Below are 25,502 nucleotides of genomic sequence, written 5' to 3'. Positions count from 1 at the left end.
AAAACAGCCTTGCGGTGCGCCCCGTCCAGCACAGGAAAGGCGGGTCCCTTTAAGGAGGCGGAGAATTTAACTGCGACGGGTGAGCGCTGTGTCCAATCGCCCGTGGCTCTGGGAGTCTCCAGGCCAATGAGCAGGCAGCGGGGGGCGGGACCCGAGTGTAGACCCGGAAGCGGGTGCTGGCCGGCCGGCTCGCCCGGGGGCCATGGCAGCCGCGGCACCTGCAGCAGAAGGGGTCCCGAGTCGGGGGCCTCCGGGGGAGGTGATTCATCTGAACGTGGGAGGCAAGAGGTGAGTGTAGGAGATTCCTGAGGCCCCCACCTCGGGGACCGGGAACGGGGTGGGAGTACCGCCTCTCTCTGGGGGAATCCCTGTCCATCAAGGATTGCTCCGCCCCCTGCTGAAAGCGCGAGTGCTCGGACTGGCGCCCGGGATGGCGGTGGGGTAAGGAGCTACATTCCTTCCCTCCTTCCATCCTTCCATCCCCTACTGTGCGCTCACTTTCCCCGCTTAGGTTCAGTACCTCTCGCCAGACTCTCACCTGGATCCCAGACTCCTTCTTCTCCAGGTGATCGGGAGAGAGAGTTTGGGTCGGGTGGTGGGGGGCAGGACGAGAGGGTATGGGAAAACCTAATGCCCCACTCACCCTCCCCACCCCCCACCCCCTTCACACACACACCCTTGCCCTTTACACCTACTCTGCATCCCCTCCCTACAGTCTTCTCAGCGGACGCATCTCTACACTGAAAGATGAGACTGGAGCTGTGAGTAGGGCAAGAGCTGAAACGGGGCAGCGGGTAGGAGGAGGGACAGGAGCCCCACTCAGCCCCGTGTTTTGTCCCATCCATCCTCTGCCCCCCTTCCCGCAGATCTTCATCGACCGGGACCCCACCGTCTTCGCCCCCATCCTCAACTTCCTGCGCACCAAAGAGTTGGACCCCAGGTTTGCATGGGGATAAAGGGACCCCACTGTCTTCAACTTCTTCCCTTCAGAATGTTCACCTAAGCTCCTCGATCATATTTAAATCGTGTCCTTAGAAGTTACCCCAAACACCACACACGCACATTTCCACTGCCCATATATAACATCACTCCTGAGAGTCTTGATCCAGTCAAAATTTGCTACTTCTTGGGATTCTTTGTACAGTTTTGAAAACTTCCTCCTTAGAATTCTCCACTCACTCCCGTTTCCCAGACTCTGACCCCTAGTCAATTCTACTACCCAGGGGTGTCCACGGTTCCAGCCTCCTCCACGAAGCCCAGTTCTACGGGCTCACTCCTCTGGGTAAGTGGGGCCCCAGGAGCATCCTCACTGCATAGAAAACAAGCCCCAGCTCTCAAGATGCTCCCTCTTCCCCTCTCTTGAAAGAAGTTTGGGTTAGAGCCAAGAGCACTGGATTTGGTCCTGGATCTGGGGGATGGGGGTGGAGAATGAGATTGGTGAGGGGGTTAGAATCTGCCTCAGTACCCCCAAGTCCCAGCATGGGGTTATTCTGCTTCAGTTCGACGCCTGCAGCTGCGGGAGGAGTTGGACCGATCTTCCTGTGGAAACGTTCTCTTCAACGGTTACCTGCCTCCACCAGGTGGGCACAGCTAAGGGATGGAGGGGAGGGAGGGTGGACTAAAGACTACATTTCCCATAAGGTCACAGCCCTTGCTGTGAGCCCTGTGCTTACCTGTGCTGTGAGCCCTGAGACATGATGGGAGTTTTAGCCTTATATCGGAGGCTGGACTGATGCTTGGAAAGGAAGTAGGAACTCACTTCCAGTGAGGCAGTGGGCCAGCTAGTCCCCTGAGGCTAGGATTTATGTTCTGGAGCCTGATGGGGGTTATAGTCCACGTTTGATTTCCCTGTGAGGAAGCTTAGAAGAAATAAAATAAAACATTTTGCGCGGAGGTGGAAATATTAAGGGGAATTATTGACCATAATCTCCATGGGACCTTAGATCAGCAACCCCACTGGCCATGGAAGATATGCCTCAGTGGTTACTGGAAACCCAGCATGGGGCTCAAACTCACAACCCCGAAATCAAGAGTCACCTACTCAGGGCCCTTGGGTGGCTCAGTCGGTGAAGCATCCGACTCTTGATTTTGACTCAAGTCATGATCTCATGGTTTGTGAGTTCAAGCCCCACATCAGGCTGGCTGCTCTCAGCATGGAGCCTGCTTTGGATCCTCTGTACCCCTCTCTGTCTGCCCCTCCTCTCCTTGCTCTCTCTCTCTCTCTCAAAAATAATTAAAATAAACATATATAAAATAAGAGTTGCATACCCTTCCGACTGAACTAGCCAGGCACCCCATAAAGAAGTCATTTTAAGTAGAAGCTTTAGGGGCACCTGGGTGGCTCAGTCAGTTGAGTGTCCGACTTTGACTTATGTCATGATCTTGCGGTTTGTGAGTTCAAACCCCGCGTTGGGCTCTGTGCTGACAGTGTAGAGCCTGCTTGGGATTCTTTCTCTCTCCCTCTCTCCGTTCCTCCCCCACTTGTGTGCTCTCTCTCTCTCTCTCTCTCTCTCTCTCTCTCTCTCAAAAAATAAATAAATAAACTTAAAAAAATAAATAGAAGCTTTCTATCACTGCCTTCATACCATAAATAAGTAAATGTGAAAACGAAACCCTGAAATAACAGTTATGATGCTACTGCCTGCCAAAGAAATTGGCTTCCATTTCTTTCTTTTCTTTTTTTAATGTTTTATTTATTTTAGAGAGAGAGAGCGAGAAGAGCGCAAGTGGGAGCCAGGGAGGGACAGAGGGGGTGAGCACCGAAGATCCCAAGCGGGCTCTGCGCTGACAGACTGTGAGATCATGACCTGAGTCACCCAGGCGCCCCTAGGCTTCCTTTTCTTTTCTTTTCTTTCCTTTTCTTTTCTTTTCTGTTTTTTTTTTTTAAATTTTTTTTTCAACGTTTATTTATTTTTGGGACAGAGAGAGACAGAGCATGAACGGGGGAGGGGCAAGAGAGAGAGGGAGACACAGAATCGGAAACAGGCTCCAGGCTCTGAGCCATCAGCCCAGAGCCTGACGCGGGGCTCGAACTCACGGACCGCGAGATCGTGACCTGGCTGAAGTCGGACGCTTAACCGACTGCGCCACCCAGGCGCCCCATCTTTTCTTTTTTTTTTTTTTAACATTTATTTATTTTTGAGACAGAGAGAGACAGAGCATGAACGGGGGAGGGTCAGAGAGAGGGAGACACAGAATCCGAAACAGGCTCCAGGCTCAGAGCCATCAGCCCAGAGCCTGACGCGGGGCTCGAACTCACGGACCGTGAGATCATGACCTGAGGTGCAGTCGGCCGCTTAACCGACTGAGCCACCCAGGCACCCCTAGGCTTCCATTTCTTAAAACAGAAGATTAGCAAATACTGAAAAGATAGCACCGTTATGGTAGCGCCAAACTGATTCGGCCCTTGTGATGTGCTCAAAGGAACAGAAAAGGCAGTAACTTGCTGGGTGATTCCGCGTCCTTTCGTGCCAGGTCCCCACACCACCGAGAATCTTTTCGCCGGGACACTATGCCCCCACGTGTGGGGAAGTCGGCTTCTGGCGCATTTGAAGCGCTTGCTACGTGGCAATTATTAGAGCTATTGTCACTCTGCTCTTTCGCCCCGCCACAGTGTTCCCAGTGAAGCGGCGGAACCGGCACAGCCTGGTGGGGCCCCAGCAGTCAGGGGGACGCCCAGCCCCCGTTCGACGGAGCAACACGATGCCCCCCAACCTGGGCAATGCAGGGCTGCTGGGCCGAGTGCTGGATGAGAGGGCCCCTCCCTCCCCATCGGGTATGTTTCTGTCTCCTGGGAGACTGGGGCAGCCAGTGGGGTCCCTGCGACCCTGCCCTGATCCCTGCTCTTCCCCCCCAAGGGCCACCAGAGGAGCCGGGGATCGTGCGCCTGGTGTGTGGACACCACAACTGGATCGCTGTGGCCTATACCCAGTTTCTTGTCTGCTATAGGTGCTCGGGGAGGGTGGTGGCCGGAGGCTCAAGCCCTGTTGATGGGGAGGGCTTGCGGTGAGCGTTGATGATATCCCCCAATCCTCCAGGCTGAAAGAAGCCTCTGGCTGGCAGCTGGTGTTTTCCAGTCCCCGCCTGGACTGGCCCATCGAGCGACTGGCACTCACAGCCCGGGTGCTCGGTGGGGCTTTGGGTGAACATGATAAGATGGTGGCAGCGGCTACAGGCAGCGAGATCCTGCTGTGGGCTCTGCAGGCAGAAGGCGGGGGCTCCGAGATAGGTATGGCACCGGGACTTTTCCAGAACCCTCTGCCCTTTAGAATTACGCTTCACCCTGTGGTCTGTTAGGATTCTCTTCCACCCCGTTGGAATTCTCTGGCCTGTTAACCCACTCTGTAAGTTCTTACACCCATAGGGATTCTTTGCATTATTAAGATGCTCCAACCCTTTAGAATTCCGTATCCTGTTCGAATTTCTTGGCTTGTAGAAAAATCCACCCACGTCCAGAATTCCCTGCCCTGTTAGACCTCCATGCCAGGGGAATCCCAGAGCCGGCTAGAGTCTATGTTCCCATTAGACATCTCTGTTTGCTTTATTTTTTTTTTTTAATGTTTAATTTATTTTTGAGAGAGAGAGAGTGTGTGGGGGGGGGGGGGAGGGGCAGAGAGAGAGGGAGACAGAATCCGAAGCAGACTCCAGGATCTGAGCGGTCAGCACAGAGCCCAATGCAGGCCTCGAACTCACAATGTGAGATCATGACCTGAGCCGAAGTTGGTCGCTCAACCGACAGAGCCACCCAGGCGCCCGTCGGTTTGCCTTATTGAAAACTGCAACCATGTTAGAGTTCCACACCCTGTCAGGAATCTGGCCTGTGTAATCCTCTATAATTCCTGCTGGAATCCTCTAGCCTATAAAAATTCTGTGGCCCCACCGAATCCGCTGGCCCTTGGAGTTCTTCCTGGCCCACTGAGCGACTGGCTTCTCCCCCAGTCCTCCTCCTTCTCCCCCAGGAAGTGGGGTCCTGGCTGAGTGCTCCTTGCCTTCTGCAGGAGTCTTCCATCTGGGGGTGCCCGTGGAGGCCTTATTCTTCGTTGGGAACCAGCTCATCGCCACGAGCCACACGGGGCGCATCGGGGTTTGGAACGCCGTCACCAAGCACTGGCAGGTCAGAGGGGTGGCCGGCCTGGCTGCCTCTTTCCCAGGCGTCCAGTCTGCACGGACCCGGGGAGGGGTTCCTTCCTGCCCCAGCCCAACTGGAGACAGCCGGAGAGCCCAGCAGCGGGCCAGATCCTGGTGGGGGTGCCGGGGTGATAAAGGCCTAAGGAGGAGGAGTCAGGGAAGCCTTTCTGGAAGAGGGGCCGCTGAGCTGACAGGGAAGATGATGGGTTTGCAAAGGAGGAGAGCGGCTTCTCCAGGCACTGGATGGGGGAGCAGGTGAGTGAAGATGCCGTAGGAGACAGACGTGCACACGTCTGTCGTTCCCTCCCAAGCCATGTGCAAAACATAAAGAAAAATATACCTACGGTATTGCTTTCTCCTGTAAAGTATGTTTGGGAGAGAGAGACAGAAAAGCAGAGAAAGGAGAGAGAGAAAGAGGGGGGGAGACAGACAAAAAGCAATAGAGGAAGTCAGAAAGAGGTGTTGGAGAGAGGGAAGGGTGGGCAGAGTGAAGCCGGGACTGGAAGGCGGTGGTGCTGAAGGGATGTAGAGAGACAGACAGAAATAAATAGTAAAAGCCAGCAATATGGGGTCAAAGAGAGGCCAAGAGGCAGAAGCGCTGACCCAGAGACTTCCAGAGACAGAGAGACGCAGATGGAGATAGAACTAGAGCCGGTGAGGCTGGAGAGAAGTGGGCCTAGAAACCCCGGGTAGGTTCTGGAAGCGGGCGGGGGAGCGCCCTGAGGGGTGCCGTGGAGGCAGAGGCAGGGAGGACCTCCCAGCCACAGCCGGTCCCGCCTGCCCCCAGGTCCAGGAGGTGCAGCCCATCACCAGCTACGATGCGGCGGGCTCCTTCCTCCTCCTGGGCTGTGACAACGGCTCTATCTACTACGTGGGTGAGCAGCAGCTGGTACCCCGCATGCCCGAGAACCTTCCCGGGAAGGCAGGGGGCGGGGCTGAGCACCTTGAACTAGCCCACGCTGCTCTCCCCGCCCACCCCAGATGTGCAGAAGTTTCCCCTGCGCATGAAGGACAACGACCTCCTTGTCAGTGAGCTCTACCGGGACCCGGCAGAGGACGGAGTCACGGCCCTCAGCGTCTACCTCACCCCCAAGACCAGTAAGCTATGACCGGCTCCCCCCATCTCCCCCCCCCCCCCCCCCCCCCGCCAGCAGCCCCAGCCCACAGCCGCCTCCCCACCACTGTGTAGCATGACCCCGTGAGATTTACTGGAAGGAGAAAAGATTCAACTCTCACTTAGTCATTCAACAAACACCGGGCACTGCTTGTATGTAAGCTGTGGCAGGTCTCTCCAACCAGGGCCAGACTTGGCCACGAGCAGTTCGTCTTTGTGTTTCTTTTCCACCTCTGCAATGAGGACATGATGTTTCCACGCTCATAAAACAAAGAGGGTGCGTGTTTTACGGCGGACGAAACCGAGTTCTCTCACTTGGGGACAGTTTTTTTTGATTTGGTTTCTTGGCTTTAAATGCAGAAAATTAGGCTAGGTTTTTTTTTTTTTTTTTAATTATCGTTTACTTAGAAAATTATTTATTAGAGAGAGAAAGAGCGCACGCAGTCAAGCAGGAGAGGGGCACAGGGAGAGAGAGAAAAAAAATTTTTTTTAATATTTATTTATTTCTGGGGAGGAGCAGAGAGAGGGAGGCACAGAATCTGAAGCAGGCTGCAGGCTCCAGGCTCTGAGCTGTCGGTGCAGAGCCAGACGCGGGGCTCGATCCCAGGACGGTGAGATCATGACCTGAGCCAAAGTCAGATGCTTAACCAGCTGAGCCAGCCAGGCGCCCCTCTATTTTTCTGTCTGTCCCCTCTCTTATTAGCTCCGTCTCTCTCTGCCTTACTTTCTGTCCCTGCTCCTCTCTTTCTCTGATCTCTCCCTCTGTCTCTCCCTTTCTGACATCTCACTGCCTTATTATCTCTGTCTGCCCCTCTCTCCTTGCTTTCTGACTCTATCTCTGTCCTTCTCTTTCTCTCTGCCGTGGTTTCTGTCTCCTTGTGACCCTGTCGCTGTCTTCATCCTCGGCCCCTCACCAGGTGACAGCGGGAACTGGATCGAGATTGCCTATGGCACCAGCTCAGGGGGTGTGCGGGTCATTGTGCAGCACCCCGAGACCGTGGGCTCCGGGCCTCAGCTCTTCCAGACCTTCACCGTGCACCGCAGCCCCGTCACCAAGATCATGCTCTCGGAGAAGCACCTCATCTCAGGTGGGCCTCACCAGCCTGCCCCAACTGCCCATCTCCTCGCAGGAGGATGGCCCGGAGGGGAGCATGAAACCAGGGGGTGGGACCTCCAGGGGGGGGGGGAGGGAATTTTAACCTGGAACAGTAATTGCAGAAGTGAGAGAATAGTGTAAGGGGACCCATCTAAGCAAGAGTGAGAAATTCATCAATTCAGCAAACATTGGTTGAGCACCTACTGTGTGCCAGGCCCAGGGGATACAGTGATGGACAAGACAGGCCAAGTGCCCGCCCTTAGGGAGCTGATGTTCTGCGGGAAGGCAGATGACAAATAAATAAATCAGAATATAAGTCACCAACAGGCAACGATGAAGACCATGGATAAAAACAAAAGTTGTGTGAGTGGCTTGAGAGGGTTGGGGTCACCGAGGAAGGAGCTTTGAGCGAAACCAAGGAAATAAGCAGTCCTCGGTGGGGACAAACATTCTAGCAGAGGGAACAGGCATTGCAAGGGCTCTGAGCCAGGAGGATGATAGATGTGTCTGAGGACGCAGAGTGGGCAAGGGAGACAGTAGGACCTTGTAAGCCATGAAGATGACTTTGTCCTTGCCCTTGACTGGGTAGGTATCATGGGAAAGAGGGTTGTGAGCAGAGGAGGGCCATGATCTGACACAGTTATTCACAGGGACTCTCTGGCTATGCGTCGGGGCAGGACAGGAGCAGGAGTCCCGGGAGGAGGCTGCTGCCATGGACAGGACCAGGGTGGGGACAGTGACAGGGTTAGATGAGATCAGGCTCTGGAACGATTTTAGAGGAAGAACCAAGAGGATTTTTGACCATTTGGGAGTTCTGGGGAAGAGCGAATTCTCTGAAAGGGAAGAATCCAGAGGGGCCCGAATCCTGACACCTTTGAAAAGGGTCATCCTGGGGCTCGGGAAGGTTGGGCCGTGGTGATGACAGCTGGCCTGACCGGCCGTTGCCCCTGTGCTCCTCAGTCTGTGCCGACAACAACCACGTGCGCACGTGGTCCGTGACTCGCTTCCGGGGCATGATTTCCACCCAGCCCGGCTCCACCCCACTCGCTTCCTTCAAGATCCTGGCACTGGAGTCGGCCGACGGGCATGGTGGCTGCAGCGCCGGCAATGACATTGGTGCCTACAAGCCCCTGGTCCCCCATCCCATGCACCCTGCCTGACCCCCATTGGCCTCCACTGGCTCCTTCCCTGACCCCCTGTAGACCTCTCCTGACCCACCCAGCTGACCTGGCTGCCACCTGACCCCTGTCAATCTCCATTTACTCCCAGCTACCCCCGTTGAATTCTGTTACCCCGTTGATTCCTGCTGACCGCCACCTGACCCGGGACCCCCACCCCACAGCCCTGAGCTCCACTGACTGACCCTCAGCCCTCTCTGACCCCGCCCAATTCCAGAAAGCTGGGGATGGGGACGAGGGGGCAGAGCCTTAGGGTCTGGAGTCCCAGGGAGCCCAGCTGGCCCTGACTCCCCCCACCATCCTGGCCCAGGCCCCTACGGCGAGCGGGACGACCAGCAAGTGTTCATTCAGAAGGTGGTGCCAACCGCCAGCCAGCTCTTTGTGCGTCTTTCATCCACTGGCCAGCGGTGAGGACCGTCCCATCGAACGGGGAGGGTGGTCAGGGGAGAGGGCAGGACACCAGCTGGGTCACGGAGTCCAAAAGGGGGTCCGAGCCAAGGAACGCCTGAAGGAGCAAAGGCTGGGAGGGGGCACGAGGCCTGGTCCCGGGTTTGGGGGCTGGAGGAATTCAAGGTGTGACGTGTGGGTAGCGGTGAGGCTGGGGAAGCCCCAGGTGCCTGTGCCGGACCTCACGCAGGTCACTCGGCCTGGTCAGAGCCCGGGATCGGGGCAGGAGGCACAGGTGGGGGGTGCCGGGGACAGGGGGAGGGGCACGGGCAGCTGTAGGAGCCCAGAGGAGGTGCTTGCTCCAGTCTGGGGAGGGGGCCTGTGAGGGTTTTCGTGAGGACCTTGGAGATAAATAGCAATGAGCAGAAGAAAGGAGGGGCGGGGGTGCGCCAGGCTGAAGGAACAGCGTGGGTGAAGGCTGGGAATGGACAGCCAGTGAGGTGCACGTGGTCTGGGGGCCGGACCTCCGAACAGGCTGCTGAGGGGCACGGAGGAGCTGAGGTTGGCCTGGGCTGCTGGGGAGCCGTGACCACCATGGGGGTTGGACTGGAGGTGGGACAGGAGTCCGAGAGTCCAGGGAAGAGGCTGGGACAGGTGGGGACAGGAGCCGGCAGGACTTGACCAGGGCCAGACAGGAGGGGAGGAGGGGGCCCTGGAGGCCGAAGGGATGGGGCGGGGGGTTGGAAGCTGGTGGTAGGAGGGGAGGGAGGCCCCCAGGATGACAAGCCTTCTCTGAGTCAGGAACCACCAGGGAGAGCAGCAGATGTGGGGGAGAATCCCCATGGGGGCGTGGGGTGATGCTGGACAGGAGCCATCCCAGAGGCCGCTGCACCCCGAGAGTACATGGGGGAAGGGGAAAGAAGCCTGGGGTGGTGGTTGGAGAGGCAGCGACTAAAGCCATAATGGTGGGGACTGTGGCCCGGGAAGGGGTGTACAGGTGAGAAGAGGGACCGGGGCCAGGGTGACCCCCTCTCCCTTCCGTGTCAGGGTGTGCTCGGTGCGCTCGGTGGACGGCTCCCCCACCACCGCCTTCACGGTGCTCGAGTGTGAGGGCTCCCGGCGGCTCGGCTCTCGGCCCCGGCGCTACCTGCTCACCGGCCAGGCCAATGGCAGCCTGGCCATGTGGGACCTGACCACCGCCATGGACGGCCTCGGCCAGGCCCCCGGTACTCCCTATACCTGGCCTCCATGCCGGCCCCTGTCCACAACCTCCTTTGCCAGTCTCCCTCCCCAGGCTCTTGCCCTCTGACCCCTTTCCCCTGCCTTTGAACCCCAGCTTGCCCTCACTTTTCCACCCTCTCGTAGCTTCTGACCCCTAGCCTTTGACCTCTGCGTTTTTCCTCCTATCCTGACCTCAAGCCTTGCGTGTGACCTTTGTCCCTTGCCCAGTGGCCCCTGTCTTGCCCCCCCAGCAGGTGGGCTGACCGAGGAAGAGCTGATGGAGCAGCTGGAGCAATGTGAGCTGGCGCCACTGGCTTCCTCTCGGAGCTCTCTCCCCAGCCCCTCCCCTCGCACCTCTCTCACCAGGTAGACTGAACTCCACTTTCCCTTCTGTGCAATGGGGGAGGGGCGGGGGAGGTGGGGGGGGTTGCCTCCCTGCCCCTGATGACCCTCACTGACCCTCATCACCGCCCCCCAGTCTCCACTCAGCCTCCCTGTCTGGCCGTCTTGGGAGCCTGAGCCCCCCCCAGGCTGAGGCCCGGCGCCGCGGGGGAGGCAGCTTCGTGGAACGCTGCCAGGAGCTGGTGCGGAGTGGGCCAGAGTCCCGACGGCCCCCGACACCAGCGCCTCGGCCCTCCACGGGTCTCGGGGCTCCCCTTGCACCCCCCAAGGTGAAGCTCAATGAGACTTCCTTCTGAACACAGCTGCCATGGTGCCTTTGGATACCCAGGTCCTGGGCGGGGGACGGGGTGGGGTGGGGTGGCGGGGCTCAGGTGCCTCCCTGCTTCCTGTCAGAGCCCTGGGTTCAGGGCCAGGGCTTCCTTGGAATGGTCGTTGTTACTAGGCCCCCACTGCCCCCCCCCCTTTTCTGGAGCCAAAGTCGCCCTCCCCTAATAAAGTCGTCACTGCCAACACCTTGCTGACATTCTTAGAGGGTTTGGGGACCCCCAGGGAAAGGGTGGGAGAGATGTGAGGACCAGCCAGATGTCTGGCTGTAGATTTAGGAACATCTGTCTCTCTTGGTTTAAGCAAAGAAGGGGAATGTAATGGTTTACATCTGGCTTCAGGCATAGTTGGATCCAGGGATTCAGATACTCGTCCAGAACGTCTTTCCATCTATTTGGTTTTGCTCTCCTCTGGGATGCATGATACTCAGGTTTTCCCCTCTCGGTGCCAAGATGACTCCAGGTACCTCCTTAGCAACTTGTTTTTTTTTCTAGCAACAGCAACAAATCACACGACTGATTCTTACTGACTTGAATTTAGTCAGACGGCCATCCCTGAACCAGCCACTATGGCCGGTGTGATGGAGGCCTTCCACGGTTCCAGGGGTCATGTGCCCTCACAGGCCAGGAGGTTGACAGATTGGAGGAGGAGTTCCTGAAAGGTGAATCGGGGTACTGTTACCACAAGCAAGGACGACTGGCCACAGGTCAACAGAAACACAGATGTCAGCTATGTGATTGCCACATCCTGAACATTTGTACCCTAAGCATCGCCATCACAAACACCTTTCCCACATCCCTTTCCTGCCCGTGCCAGAGAGGTTATGAGGGACAGGTTCAGCTCACTCTAGCTTAATATCCTTGAGATTTTCGCCCAAATAATACCTGTTCCCATGGCAACTTCTCAGGAAAGATTTGTGCATCTTTTCCTTGAGCCAACGAAGAGGAAAGAAAGTGGGGCAGACTGGGAACAAGGATTTTCGAATATGCTGATTTCCCTTGAAAAGGGAAATTAGTTCTGGAATGCCAGAGTTTCTGTAACATAGTGGAGAAGGGTCCAGAGTGTGAGGGAATCTAGAACACAGGGATATTCTAGAGTGCTAGCAGATGAACAATATTAGGATCCCCCCGCCCTGCATTTCAGAGAATCCACACAACAGAAGTTGCTTGACCAAAGGACCTGGAAGTCAATGGTTCTAGAACAGGGGAGTGTTGTAGAATGCCTATGATTCTACACTTGCATGCCAGAGATTTGGAGATGCTGAGAATTCTAGGAAACAGCAATGTGGAGTACTAGAAAATCTAGAGCATAGGGTATTCTGGAATGTCAGCTCTTCTGGATCGCTAGAGGGTTTGTTTGCATTCCAAGAAACCCATAATGGCAAGGGCCTCTGGATTGTCAGGGGCTCTAGAACATGAACAGAGATGAATGATTCAAAAACATGAGTGTTTTGGAATACCTGTGAACCTCAAACTTTAGAAATATTTTTACATGCCAAGGCATTCAGAACCCTAGGGAATGTCTGAATGTTAGAAAGTCTAGAACATAGGAGGAGGGGTTGTGAATTCAGGGAATCTAGAATGTGGGATGTTTTATAATGCTCACAGATCTAGAATACTGAGATAGTTTTTCCTTGCCAGGGAATCTGGAACACGTTGTGTTTCTGGATTGCTGGTGATTCTAGAACTGAGAGAGAAAATGTAAGAAAATCTGGAACACTAAAGAGGTTTGTCTGTCTGTTAATACCAGGGATAAAACCCAGCGTGTGAGCACACGATGGGAGGAAGCTTCTGGAATGCCACAGCACCAGAACTCAGGGATTCTGAAGGGTTGAGATCAGATCAGGATCCAAGGGATGACATAGAAACGACCCCGGGAGATAGTGGCACTGATGGGGAAGGATTGGGAGCTGGGGACTCCAAATTCAGGGGGGATGGGAAGCCAACGCCATCCCCGGAAGTTGTAGTGGTGAGCCAGAGGCTGTTGCCTAGCAACGAGCATTGAAGATGCCCCGGATCCCAGGCAGAAGGGAGAAATTTCAGCAGCGCCCCCAGCAAATGCTCCAGCCACAGGGTAGGAGGTGAGGAGGAGGGCAACGGAGGGGGGCATGGGGGCCAGGACATGCTGTCCTGCAGGGCCATGTTAACAGGGATTGTGGGGGCTTCCCCAAAACAGGGACACGGAACACATTCAGTGGGCAGTCAGGCACTCCCTCATCATGCTAAGACAGCCCACGAATGTCCCTGAGTGTCATCGTTACTGCTCTAAGGGGCTGCGTGCCCCTGGTTGGTGGGTGGGCCTGGATTTCTGGGTGTCCGTGTGGGATGGAGGTGTGGATCGCTGTAGGTGGCAGTAACAGTGTGAGCGGGGCTATGTGAGTTACCCGGTGCTCACTAACAGGGGAGGGTGAAAGGGTCGCCCCTCCACTGGAAGGAGCAGGAATGGGGGATGAGGACAAAGCTGGATAGGTTGATGTTCTCAACCTAGCTCTGATCAGGGAAGGTGGCCTAGTATCCTGTGTGGGTGGAGCCTGTGATCCACTAGGGGCGGAGCTAGCGATCCAGAACTGGAAACTAAAAGGCTCAAAAACCGCCTGGAGGGATGGGGCCTGGAACCTCGGAGGCGGGGCAAATATGAAAGGGGTGGGGCTTGGGATCCTAAGCATGGGGCTGCACCGGAATTCGCTATGGGAAGGGCAGTGGCCTTAAATTCAGACGGGAAGGGGGCAAGTAGGGAGCCGGGTCGGAAACTCAGGGGGCGGTGCCTTTGGGAGAAGAGAGGCGGGGCAAATTTCGAGGAGGGGGGAAAGGGTGGGGCCTTGAGTTTAAAATGAAGTAAAGGGGCTGGGCTTGTGAGCTACGGAGATGGGAAACCATAAGCAAAGCTTGGAGCCTGGACCTCCCTAAAGAGAGTGCAGATAGGGCCTAAGGCCCTCTGAGGCTTGGGGTCCCCAGAAAGGGAGGGGACTAGAATTCTCTAAAGAGAGAGTCTGTAATTCTGGCAGTGGGAGGGGTGCTGTTGGAAATCTTTAAAGGTTCAGGATAGGGAAGGGGAGTCTGGTACCCCCTAGGGGCAGCTGCGGAGAGGGGTGTAAGGAGAGGGGTGTAAGTTCTCTAGGAGCCCCTTGGAAAGCCAAGTCTGTGGGTCAGGGGCAGAGACTCGGTCCTGTGATGGACAGAGGCTACAACCTTCCGAGGAACAAGATTCTGCTTGTTGGACCCGGAACCCCAGCAGCACAGGGCCTTGAGAAGGTGAAACCCTTTGGGAAGGTGCAGGGTGGGCCTGGGGCCACAGAGCGGTCGGACCTGGGGCCTACTGCAGGATTAGCACTACCCCCCACCCAGAATCCTGAGCCTCTAGTGTGAGAAGTGGACACCTATGGGGGCTTCCAGCGTTTACACCAGTCAGGGAGCAAATTCTGATCAAATTCTCCCACTACTGTGAGCGAAGGATGAGGCCTGAGTCTAATTTAAGGGACTGCCCACTGCCTATGCGTCCCTCCCAACCGTGGTGGTGGTGGGGGGGGGGGCGGGGGGTCCCAGCACCTCCGCTCTTGGGCTCTCCTTCACCAGTTGGTACCCGACTCCCGATTTCGCCTCCAGCACTGAGAACTCCAGGCCCCAGCGCCCCCCGCCCGGCACCTGTCCCGCTAGCCCCTCCCCTGCCGCCTTCCGATTGGCCGCGCGGACAGCGCCCCCTGGCGGCACCGGGCTCTGATTGGCGGGAAGTTCGCAGCCGCGGCTAAGACTGTGGAGAAAATGAGTCGGCCTCGGGCGGGGGCGGGGGGCGGGGCCGCGCCAAGCCGGACCCGCTGGACAGACGGCCCGCCTGGAGCGGGACTCCACGCCGGACACGATGCGGCGGCCTGGCCCCAGCGGCCGCCGCCCCCTCCTGCTGGTGCTGCTGCTGCCACTCTTCGCAGCCGCCGCCTCCGCCACCAGCCCCAGCCCCAGCGAGGCCGTCGAGGTTGCGGGGATCCCGGGCCGCCAGGCCGGGTAAGCCCCGCTGCGGCCCCTTCTTCCTTGTGCCCCCTCCATCCAATAAGTCTGGTGGTCCGTGAGGACCAGGACTTGCGGATTTAGGGGAATACGAACCCAGTGCTTCAGGGTAGGGATGAAAGAGCCAGAGCTCTTGGATTTGTTAGGGCCCTCTACTTTGCAGGGGTTAGAATCCGGGGAGTACTGAGATTTTGAGGCGAGGGAGTCCCCGCCGGTGTGATAGATGGATGTAGCCCCAGGGAATTCCAGGGTTTTTTTTTTTTTTTTCCGGAGAAGGGTCCCAGTTTATATAGGAATGGGGCTTTGAGTTTTCCTAAGATGATAGATGGGTGGGGCCCCCCAGCTAGGATGGGGTTCCCCAAGCTTCTTGGGCGCTTAAGGAGGAGTATGGGAGGTTATGAAGGGATTCTATGGTGGAGTTGAGATGTCCTGATTTTCTGGGGTTTGGGAACGACTGGATTAATTAAAGGGACCCTTGGGTTTTCCTAGTGACTTAGGAAGACGTGGACTTCCAGCCTGATGGCGGAGGGGCTTGCAAGGGGTTGTGCGGAGGGGGTTCCTCAGATTTCCTGAGGGTTGGGGATGCTCTTGTTTCCTAGAAAGAGGATCCCGGGCTTGAATGAGGTACCAGTGATTTCGCGGCAAAAGATCCAAAACTTCCTATAGATGCGGGGGTTATAGCCACCCTTCCTGTCTACGGGTGACGAGATCGAAGGAAGCAGTCTGCCTAGTACCCCCACCCCCCGCCCTGCGGCCCAGCGCTCCGTTACAAAGGCCCCGGGCTCTGCTCCCGCCTCGGTCTCTGCGAATGCGTTTAGTAACCCGAGCCGCGCCGGGGGCGGGGCCGGGAAGGGGTTAACGCAGAGAAACGGCGGGAGGGATAACAGCAAGATCTGGGGTCCCGGAGGCTCCCATTCGGGCGGCCTCCTTCCCCACTGAGCCCCACCCGTCTGGAAAGAGTCATTGAGCCCGACGTCCCCTTCACAGCATCTCCCCACTGCCCTTCTCTCGGGGCCAGAGCGCGCGTCCTCGTCCCTCGTCCCCCTTAGCCTGGGGATAATGGATTTGTCTGGGGGGCCCCTTGGTTGCGACGCACTTGCGCTGGAGCTGAGGACTCCGCTACTCAGAATCTGAGACCCACTGAGCGGGGGATTTCTCAAAGAACTCCTTCCTCCTGGTCAGGCGAGAAACTGAGGCCCAAAGACAAGGAGATGCTGGCTCCAGGACACAGCGCGTGGAAGCGCAGGAACGGTCTAGAACTCGGACCTTGGGATTCCCAGTTCTGGGCTGTGGCTCCTTCTGTATCCCCCTCCTCCTCCTCCTCAGCACCCCGCTGGACCCACAGTCAAAAAGAGGACCTCCCTCCCCAGCCGCTGAGGCCTGTGGAAGTGGCGCCACCTGCTGGCCATGCTCGGGATGATGGCTGAGTCAAGGACAGAGATGTGCGGGAGGGCGGGGTTCTAGATTCCCAGGCAGTACGGGCTTGGCAGTGAACTTAAAGATCCACTTTGCGTCATTTAAAAAAAAAAATTAAAAAATTAAGGCTTTAAAATGTCCTTACCAATAAGACTTTACCACTAAACACTTGAGAAAACAAATTAAAGTAGGGTTGCTGCGACTTTCATGCGCAGAGAATCTAAGCCATTTTGCCTCCCACTGTGCAGATGGGGAAGCAGGCATCCAGCGCAGTGCCACAAATTAATTAAACATCGATTTCGAGTTGCTCTCAAGCCTTCTCTTGACTTTCCCTCCCCTACCCACCGTTGCCCTCTTTGGGCAGTTTGAGAGGGTTAGGGGTCTGAGTGACTTCCACCCCTGTTTACAGCGTGGCTGCTTGTCGGTGCTGCCCAGGCCAGTCGCCCAAGAGAAGTCGCTGCGTCAGAGGTGGGTTCTTCTAGGTGGGGTATAGGCAGGGAGTGAAAGGGGGTAAGAGCAGAGGTGTCAGCCGCTCCCTTCCCCACCTCTCATCCCAGCCAGAATGCTGGATGCACTTGGTGGAAAGACTTGGTCCCTTCCTTCTCCACTAAGTCCCTGGCTGTCTCCAAAGCCTCCTGCAGGGTCCAGAGCTGCCCGCCTGAAAAGTGTGCAGGCCCTCAGCAGTGCCTGACCCCAGTGCCCCAGGTGCTGCCGAGCCCCAGCCCCAGCGCGAGGAAGAGACAGGTGTCCCTCAACTGGCAGCCACTGACGTGAGTGTGCAATCCCTCCCCTACCAGATGCTCAGGAGCTCCCGGCTCCCCGCCACCAGCCACCATTCCCGGCACACGTTTCTTTCTGCTCCCTGCATCTCTTTTCCTTTGGTCTCTCTCTGCCTCTCCCTGGCGACTTGGATCTCTGCTTCTATTTCTCCTTTTCGTGCCTATCGAAGTCTCTGTGTCTTTCAGTCTCCGTCTCTCTGCCCCTGTCCCCATGTCCCTCTCTCTGTATTTGCTCTTTCCATCTCTGTCTCTTTCTGTTTCTCTCATCACCTGTCCCTTGCCCTCTCTGTCTCTCTGCGACTCTCTCTTTCTGCCTCTGTCTCTGTCTTCTTTGCTCTCTTTCTCTCCCTTCCTCATCTCTGTTTCTCCCCAAGCCTGCGAAGAACGTACAAGGTCTGGTCCCCGGAAAGGGATAGGGGTGGGGGGTGGGCAGAGCTGTTACTGGGAGATCTCGTGGCTCGAAAGGCCCGTTCCAGCTAGGGTTGGGTCGTGGGGAAAGGGGGTGTCAGTCTAACCGCGTTGACAGCGCCTCTGCCCTCTCCTATCCAGGCTTCAGGAGGCCCGAGCTCTGTTGAGACGAAGGCGGCCCCGTGGGCCAGGGGGCCGGGCACTGCTGAGAAGGAGGCCCCCACAGCGCGCCCCTGCCGGCCAGACCCGGGGTAAGAACATCCGCCCTTCCTCTGCCGGGGGGCAGGGGGGTGGGTTCCGGGCCAGATAAAGCCGTCTGGTTCCCACGGTCCAGCCGCCGCCTAGCTGCCCCCCGTTGTAGCTCAGCCCCCCAGGACACGGACCCTCTAGGGACCCTGGCGTCCGGCCGTGCGAGGTGAGCCCGGGACAGGACCAGACGCCGGCCAGAGGCGCTGACCCGCGGGGGTGGGGCCGGGAAGCCAGGCGTCCGGGCTCCCTGCGGCCGAAGAGGGGGGCGCTGTCCCGGCAGAGAGCGCAGCCCAACTAGCCCAGACAACAAAAGCGATTGTGCGGGTTGGCGCCTGCCCGGTCACCGAATGCCCAAAATTGCGGGGCGGCTGGGAGCCAAAGGCCTCCCCCTACTTCCACGACCCTCCCCCTGCCCTCCTCCCACTCCAGCTCTCGGCCCCTGGGCTAGCACAACCACCCTCTAAAGTCCCCCTCCTGTTGTGGCCTTCAGCCCAGATGTGTCCCCTTCTCCCTAAAGTCTTCCAGATGTGGGCATCCAGCCAGATGTGAGGACCCCCGCCCACAGCCTCAATCCACCGTTTGCTCTTTCTTATCCATTCTGACTTCTCCTACCAGGTGTGGGGTGCTGGCCAGATGTGGCTGCATCCCCAAACGTGCCCCCCAGCGTCCTGCCCACCATCCAGACCCTCAATTCTTTCATGTGCCCAGGTGCACCGACCCTTCTCCTCTCCCCCAGATGTGCCACCTGGCTGCCCAGATGTGCCATGACAGCCCCCTATCCAGATGAAGCCTCTTTCTCTGGGTCTAGGGCGGAGAATCAGCCTGTACCGGCCTCCCCAAATGTGGCCCCCACTCCTCTTTCCTCTTTATGGATTCGGCCCTGTCTAGGGGGAAACCGGCCCGCCCCCACCTGTTCCCTTCCCCGCCGCTCCCCTGCGGGCCCCATTCACTTGTTGGTGCGAGGCGGGGGCAGACGGGGCGCCCCCTCCCCCCTGCGAGTCTAGCGCCCAGCCTGCGCGCCTCTGGCTACGCGCCCAGCCCCACGCGCCCCCGCGCGGCCGCCGGGGAGGGAGTGGTGGGGAGGGGGGGGCCTGAGCGGGGGCGCGGCCGCCCTCCCCCGCAGGCGGGCGGGCGCGGCCGGGCCCCTCGGGCGGGCTGGGGCGGCGGCGCGGCGGAGCGCGGCGCTGCAGCCATGGCGGGCGGCGCGCGGGTGTCGCTATTGGTGCTGCTGGCGCTGCTCGGGCCGCAGCCCGTGCCGGGCCGGCCCCGAGAGCGCCTCCGCGTGCGCTTCACCCCCGCCGTGTGCGGCCTGCGCTGCGTCCATGGGCCCACCGGCTCCCGCTGTACCCCGACCTGCGCGCCCCGCAACACCACCAGCGTGGACAGCGGCGCGCCCGGCGGGGCGGCCCCGGGGGGACCCGGCTTCCGCGCCTGTGAGTGCGGGGTGGTGGTCCCGAGGGAGGGGTTCCCAGGGGGAGGAGGATCCCCGGGGACGGGAGAGACAGTTCCTCCAGGAGAGGGAGCCCAGATTCTGTGTACGGTAGTGTTGGGGAATCCCTGGGGTATTAAGGAAGGGAGACTTAAATTCCTGGCTTTTGGGGTTGAGTCCTGAGGGTCCCGATTTTGCAAAGCAAGGAGGGTTCGCAGGGACCTGTGGCGTCCCACGTGAGGGGACTGGGGCAGGCTTTCATGCCTTTGAGTCAAAGTGGGGGATACCAGAATTGAGGAGCCTGGGAGCTTTGGGGAAGGGGGCCCCAATGCTGAGATTGTAAGGAGTCCTTGGAGACTAAGGGAGAGTTTCAGGGCCCCGAGGGGTGTTCCCAGTTTCTTTATCTTTGGTTGGGAGGGGTTAGGAAAGGATGCGAATGCCTGTGAGGAGGGGGGTTGGGGTGAGGAAAGTTGATCGGCAGAGCTGAGGGGGTCAGGGTCCCTAGAAGGAGGGTCTCTGCGGGACTCTGAGTTGCAAGGGTCGCACGTGGGAGAGAAACCCAGATAGGAGGCCTAGGGGAAGGGGCGCCCCCTGGGGGCAGAGGGGACAGGAGGGCGCGCACCAGGCACCCCTACAGATAGGGAGCCCCCCCCCCCCCGCCGGGTTCAGGTGAGGTGGGGAGGGCGGGTCACCTGTTGGCCCCAGGGTGCAGGGATGGGCGGGCTCTCTGGGTCGCGGCCTACCTGCCCCCAACCCCAGAGGCCCTCTGGAGTGGGGAGTGGGGGCCCCTGGCTCTGAGAACTCGCCCAGCCTGGCCCCTAGCCAATCCAGCCCTGGCCGGCGTGAGCTCATCTCCCGCCTGAGCCCCCGCCCGCTGCCACTCCCTCCCTCCTCCCCTTCCTCCCTCCTGCCTACACTCCCTCCCGGCCCAGCCCCAACGCGCCCGTGCCAGGCGCCGTGCCCAGGCGGGTGCCAAGCCCCTGGAGGCACAAGAGGGGCATGTGAAGGGGGGCTGACCTCGGCAGGACCCCAGTGTCCTCAGCTCCTTATTCCTCCAGAGGCGTGGGGCATGGAGTTGGCCGTGCCCATGTAGCAACACGTCCTGGGTGTGGGAGCCCCAAGGGAGCTGGGTGGGGGGCCAGCATTCAGACCAAGAGAAGGCGGAGAAATGCCTGAGGAGGCTGGGAAATGCCCTGAGACCTAGCTGGATTACCATGCCTGCCAGCAGAGACCCTTGCTATTTTGGAATCTTGATTCCTAGTTAAGCCTCTCCGGCTACTCAATTAAGGACCCTTATTAGGACACTCTGGAGTCCTGCCTGGCCTGACTCTCCTAACTAGGGGAGCCCAGAGTCTCAGCCTTCAGACCCTAAGCCTCCTCCCCACCCCCTATCAACAGACTCCAGAGACCAGCCCCTCCAGTAAAGTTCCCTCCCATTCTTCTGATGTAATCCCCCAAACTGTGCCCCTCACCAGACAACTCTGTAGTATTGTCCCTCAGCTATTCCTCCCTGCTTCCCACAGAAACCCTAGACTACAGACCCTATGTAGTGATAACTCCACTCCCCAGTTGAATTCTCTTTCCACAAAAGACTTCCATTCTCTTATATTTCCAACTAAGTGCCATCGGATTCCCGACTCCTGTCTTTCCAAGCCTCGCTCTTCCAGCTGACCGCCCTCCCCAGGAACTTCTGATCCATCTATCTTCAGAGAACCCCAGAGGGTCTTGCTCAACTGATTCTCACAAGAAGACTCTCCACAGACACTGTGACTGCCCCCCTAGGCAGCCATTCATCCAAAGACTTGGGCACCTAATCCCTTAGTTGAGAGGGGATGTGAGATCCACAGTATCTTAGAATCTTCTCAGACAATTGAGGCTCTTGTGTGCTGGGGACTCCCAGGGAATCCCATTTCTCCATGTAAATCCTCTTCTCAGCACCCTCAAACTAGCTGTCCCCTAGAAGGCACTAGAGCCCTGTTTTCTGGGCAACTTCCCCAAAGGATTTAACGGACTTCTTCCGTTGAAAGGGAGCTTCGGTTTCTTCTGAGCTAGGCTCTCTTTCCATTCTAGAAACCTTAAGCCATCTTTGAATCCCACAGTACTGCACTCTATCTGATCTCCTTCCAGGAGTCCAGTCTCTTTACCCTTCTAAATTGAAGGGGCTCCCTCTACGCTTTCCCTGTCTCCAGTGTGTGGCTCAGAATCCCACACACGCCTTCCTGGACGGCCCCAGCCGCCTGCCCCCTTCCTCCCCTCCGCACAGCTGTCTCCAGCTGTTCTCTGCAGCCCCGGGGGAGAAAGGGAGGGGGTGCCCTCGCAGGATACGTCCGGCCTTCTTTGGCTCAGCGGGCTCGGGGCTCCCCAAGGGTCCGGAATGCGGAGCCGCCGCCCTACCCCCGCCGCACCCCTCTCTTTGTTTACCCCGCCGCACAGCTGGCAGAGCCCCGCCCAGAGGTGGCCTGGGGCCCAGCGAGGGCGCGCAGAGGGGAGAGGAGGCGCGTTCCCGTCGCGGCCCCGCCCCCGGGCGACAGGAGGCGGGAAGGCAGAGCTAGAACTCTGGAGCGGGAGCCGGAGGGGAGGTGGGCGGAGACAAAGCGCGGTGGGTGGGGCTAGGACGCCCAGATAGCCGAGGAGGTGGGGCGGGAGGAGCGTGAGCCCGAGAGCCCGGGGAAATCCGCGCGAGGAAAGGAAGGTGGGCGGGGCTAAAGGCAGCAGGTTAAACACCTAGACAGGCGAGCTTTAGAATCCCGGGGGTAGAAGGTAATGTGGGCAAGGCTCTTAGAAGGCGAGGCATAGCCAGTGGGCGGAGATTGAGTGTCGTGGACCTGGCCAGACGGAATGTGCGCGTGCCTAGAATGCTAAAGAGACAGAGTTGGGAAAGGGGAGTGGTGTTAGGGGGTGGCCAAAACGTTGATTGAGGCAATGGAAGAGACCAGCGCCGGGTCTGCGTAGCTAGAACAGCAAAAAATCCAGCCTGGTGAAAAGATGGGCGGGGCTAAGTGCTAAGGAAAGAACTTGAGTGGTCGCGGCTGAGCCAATGGGCGGGGACAGCGCTGCCTGGGTGGGGCTGGAACACGGTGGACTCGACCTCAAAGTGGGACTCGAGAGGAAGGGCGGAGTGACCTGAAAGTGAAGAGCGGGAGGGCGTGGTGAACTGACCCAGTGGGAGGAGCTATACCAGAGGGCTGTAAGACCGGACCCAGCCCATGCAGGTGGTCTGGGTGGGTGGGGGTGACACAGGACAGCTCAAGGCGGAGCGGCTTACAACCACTAGGTGACAACGTTAGGGACTGAGTTAGCCTCTCTCCTCCCCCTCCCCCCCAGTCCTGTGTCCCTTGATCTGTCACAACGGCGGTGTGTGCGTGAAGCCTGACCGCTGCCTCTGTCCCCCGGACTTCGCTGGCAAATTCTGCCAGCTGCATTCCTCAGGCGCCCGGCCACCGGCCCCAGCCATGCCAGGTCTCACCCGCTCGGTGTACACCATGCCACTGGCCAACCACCGCGACGACGAGCACGGTGAGGAGAGCGCGGCCAGGGTCCCCTCTGATCCCTCTGTCCACTACCTCGCCGTTTCTCTGACCCCCATCTTTCCTGCCTTCCCCTAAGTACCCTTCTCCAGTGCGCCCTTCCGCCCATTCCTAGTCCCATTCCGTAAGAACTGGGGTGTAGACACCCCTTTGCCCCGCCGTGCCTCCCTCCAGGCGTGGCGTCCATGGTGAGCGTCCACGTGGAGCACCCGCAGGAGGCGTCCGTGGTGGTGCACCAGGTGGAGCGTGTGTCCGGCTCTTGGGAGGAGGCGGACGCCGAGGCAGTGGCACGGGCGGAGGCGGCGGCGCGGGCGGAGGCGGCGGCGCCCTACACGGTGCTGGCACAGAGTGCGCCGCGCGAGGACAGCTATTCGGATGCCTCGGGCTTCGGTTACTGCTTTCGAGAGCTGCGCGGAGGCGAAGTGAGCAGAGGCGGGTGGGGAGGGGCCCGGAGCGTGCCACCACGCGGGGGCGCGCTCACCCAACACTTTTCCCACAGTGTGCGTCCCCGCTGCCCGGGCTCCGGACGCAGGAGGTGTGCTGCAGAGGGGCCGGCTTGGCCTGGGGCGTTCACGACTGTCAGGCATGCTCGGAGCACCTGGGTAAGTCCCAGGACGTCCCCGAGGTGCTTGGAGCTGGGGAGAGGTGATAACCCCGTGGTTCCTGGTACCCTGCCCATAGACAAACCCTGTTCACAAATTCTAACCACACGTACCCTGTTGTGGGGATCGTTTCCAGTCTAGATCTATCCATACCGCTCTGGTACCGCCCACTCCACTTTCTGACTTTGTTTACTCTGTTCTCACCCCACATTTATACCATGGCCCCACTCATAAATTTCTGGAGCCTCCCACGTTGCCTTCTGCCAGACGGCTTATCTCAGGCTCACCTTGCACTCAAGCCACACTCATCTTTTAATCTCTCCCATCCCTCTTTTGTCCCCGCCCATCTATTTTGGCTCCGCCCGCCCCTGGCCCACCCCTCTCTTCTCTCCACAGGCATTTCCGACCGAGTGGGCACCCCAGATGGACCGTGTCCAACCGGCTTTGAAAGGGTTAATGGGTCCTGCCAAGGTGAGTGGGGGCAGGAGTGGGAAGGGCTTGGCTCTAAGAGCCGGGCTGGCAGGGAGCTCCCATCCCTGATGCCCCTGAGCCCACGGCATTCCTCCTAGATGTGGATGAGTGCGCGACCGGCGGGCGCTGCCAGCACGGGGAGTGTGCAAACACGCACGGTGGGTACACGTGCGTGTGTCCGGACGGCTTCCTGCACGACTCGTCCCGCAGCAGCTGCATCTGTGAGCCACGGGAGAGGGTTGAGGCTGGATTGCCCGCCTGTCCGCCAGGCCCTCCGACCCCATACCAGAGCCCCCCCGGGGTCTTTAATTGCCTTAGACTCCCACGATCCCCCCAGACTCCCGGGTCCCCCCAGTCACTCTTATTAGACACCCCCCCCCCCAGAACGTCTCGGATTCTTACATACTCTCAGACTCCTTGGACCTTCTTCAGCCCCTCTAAGAACCCCTCAAACTGTTAGATCCATATCCCTTCCGATCTTTAGACTTCCTTTAACTTTTCTCAGGCCCCCAAATCCCTTCCTCTCCCTGGACCACCAGACCTTCTGCAGACCTTGAGATCCTTCTCAGATTCTCCCATTGCCCCCTCAGGCCCTAAACCTTTCTCACACCTCCACACCCCTCACCTCTCCTGAATGGCCTTTACAGACTTCTTCTGAATGGCCTTTACACCCACCAACCCCTCCCGGGGACCATCCTCCTGTCTCCCAGATCCCTTCGCCCCCACCGTTCCTTATAGTCGAAAGCCCGCCCTGAAGAATTTCCTCCCCCACCCCCAGCCCAGCACGTGATCTCAGAGGCCAAAGGGCCCTGCTTCCGCGTCCTCCGCGACGGTGGCTGCTCCCTGCCCATTCTGCGCAATATCACCAAGCAGATCTGCTGCTGCAGCCGCGTGGGCAAAGCCTGGGGTCGAGGCTGCCAGCTCTGCCCACCGTTTGGCTCAGGTGAGCAGCCTCCTGCCCGGCCTATTTCTAGACTTGACTAAACGCGGTGCCCACCCTAGGTGCCCCAGGGCCTCAGATCCCCAGAGTGGACTCCACCAGGGTTCCACCTCACCTTTGGCCACCCCCACCCACCCCTGAGACAAACCCCTTCGCATCAACCCCAGCCTTGACTACCCCTAGCCCTTGAGGTATGCTGCCTGCCCAACCCTGTCCCCAAGCTTTGGCCAAGTCTGGAGTTCCAGAGATCCTGCCTTCAGTCTAAGCTCCGTCCCCACCCCAGATATGCCCTTCCCAGAGACAGTCCCCTGGCAGTGTAGCTTCTACCTAAAAACCAGACCCTTCAACAAACCAAAGCAGATCCCACCCTCAACCCCTGTCCCTGTCACTCTCCCAAATAGGAAAAAACATCCTTGGTCCCACTCATACCCTCAGGGACGTCCCATTCTTTGGCCAGTGCACCACCCCAAGCCAACATCCAACCCAAACCCCTGACACACACCCAGGCCAAGCCTTGCCCCCAGTCAAGGCCAGATTCTAGATTCCTCTTCTGTCTCATTCCTTCCTGCTTTCATGCCCTCTCTCTGCCCCTCTCCCTCCCTTTCTTCTTCCTAGAGGGTTTTCGGGAGATCTGTCCAGCTGGCCCTGGCTACCACTACTCGGCCTCTGACCTCCGCTACAACACCAGACCCCTGGGCCAGGAGCCACCCCGAGTGTCCCTCAGCCACCGGGCTCCACCCTCCACCTCTCGGCCACCCACAGGTGAGCTGGCTTCTGGAGGAAGAGGTGTCATCTCTGAGGGGCTGCCCTAGCCTCATAAGGAGGGGGACACCC

General features: G+C 58.7%; 2 protein-coding genes across 7 annotated transcripts in view; both read left to right on the top strand.

The window, feature by feature from the left end:
* Window positions 1–124: 124 nt before the first annotated feature.
* SHKBP1 (SH3KBP1 binding protein 1) lies at window positions 125–11,035 on the top strand. 3 transcript variants are annotated; one of them, XM_003997791.5, is made up of 18 exons: window positions 125–288; window positions 512–565; window positions 716–761; window positions 867–940; window positions 1,224–1,282; window positions 1,500–1,580; window positions 3,614–3,775; window positions 3,858–3,948; window positions 4,038–4,228; window positions 4,998–5,113; window positions 5,915–6,002; window positions 6,109–6,225; window positions 7,159–7,329; window positions 8,298–8,453; window positions 8,826–8,922; window positions 9,950–10,128; window positions 10,375–10,489; window positions 10,602–11,035. In XM_003997791.5, the coding sequence occupies exons 1-18, from the start codon at window positions 203–205 to the stop codon at window positions 10,819–10,821; spliced, it is 2,103 nt and encodes a 700-aa protein (XP_003997840.1). In that variant the 5' UTR covers window positions 125–202; the 3' UTR covers window positions 10,822–11,035. The 3 variants fall into 3 exon arrangements, with proteins under 3 accessions (XP_003997840.1, XP_044901729.1, XP_044901728.1); XM_045045794.1 differs by having other exon boundaries at window positions 133–288; window positions 716–940; window positions 10,378–10,489; XM_045045793.1 differs by having other exon boundaries at window positions 133–288; window positions 716–940.
* A 3,557-nt stretch (window positions 11,036–14,592) lies between these two features.
* Window positions 14,593–25,502, top strand: part of LTBP4 (latent transforming growth factor beta binding protein 4) — a 28,686-nt gene continuing 17,776 nt past the window's right edge. For 2 of the 4 annotated variants that reach the window (XM_045045792.1, XM_023245977.2), the window contains exons 1-11: window positions 14,593–14,844; window positions 16,673–16,731; window positions 16,905–17,033; window positions 17,592–17,701; window positions 22,453–22,644; window positions 22,830–23,077; window positions 23,155–23,257; window positions 23,654–23,728; window positions 23,827–23,949; window positions 24,507–24,671; window positions 25,284–25,430. In XM_045045792.1, the coding sequence (XP_044901727.1) occupies window positions 14,608–14,844; window positions 16,673–16,731; window positions 16,905–17,033; window positions 17,592–17,701; window positions 22,453–22,644; window positions 22,830–23,077; window positions 23,155–23,257; window positions 23,654–23,728; window positions 23,827–23,949; window positions 24,507–24,671; window positions 25,284–25,430 (1,588 nt within the window). In that variant the 5' untranslated portion in view covers window positions 14,593–14,607. Of the gene's footprint in view, window positions 14,845–16,672; window positions 16,732–16,894; window positions 17,034–17,591; window positions 17,702–18,862; window positions 19,133–22,452; window positions 22,645–22,829; window positions 23,078–23,154; window positions 23,258–23,653; window positions 23,729–23,826; window positions 23,950–24,506; window positions 24,672–25,283; window positions 25,431–25,502 lie in introns of those variants that run through there. The other 2 variants (XM_023245978.2, XM_023245979.2) reach the window with 2 other exon arrangements.

Source organism: Felis catus, chromosome E2 (assembly GCF_018350175.1).
Source record: "Felis catus isolate Fca126 chromosome E2, F.catus_Fca126_mat1.0, whole genome shotgun sequence".
NCBI lineage: Eukaryota > Metazoa > Chordata > Mammalia > Carnivora > Felidae > Felis > Felis catus.
The sequence above is the reverse complement of the archived record's forward strand: the minus strand, read 5'-3'. Positions and strand labels throughout refer to the sequence as shown.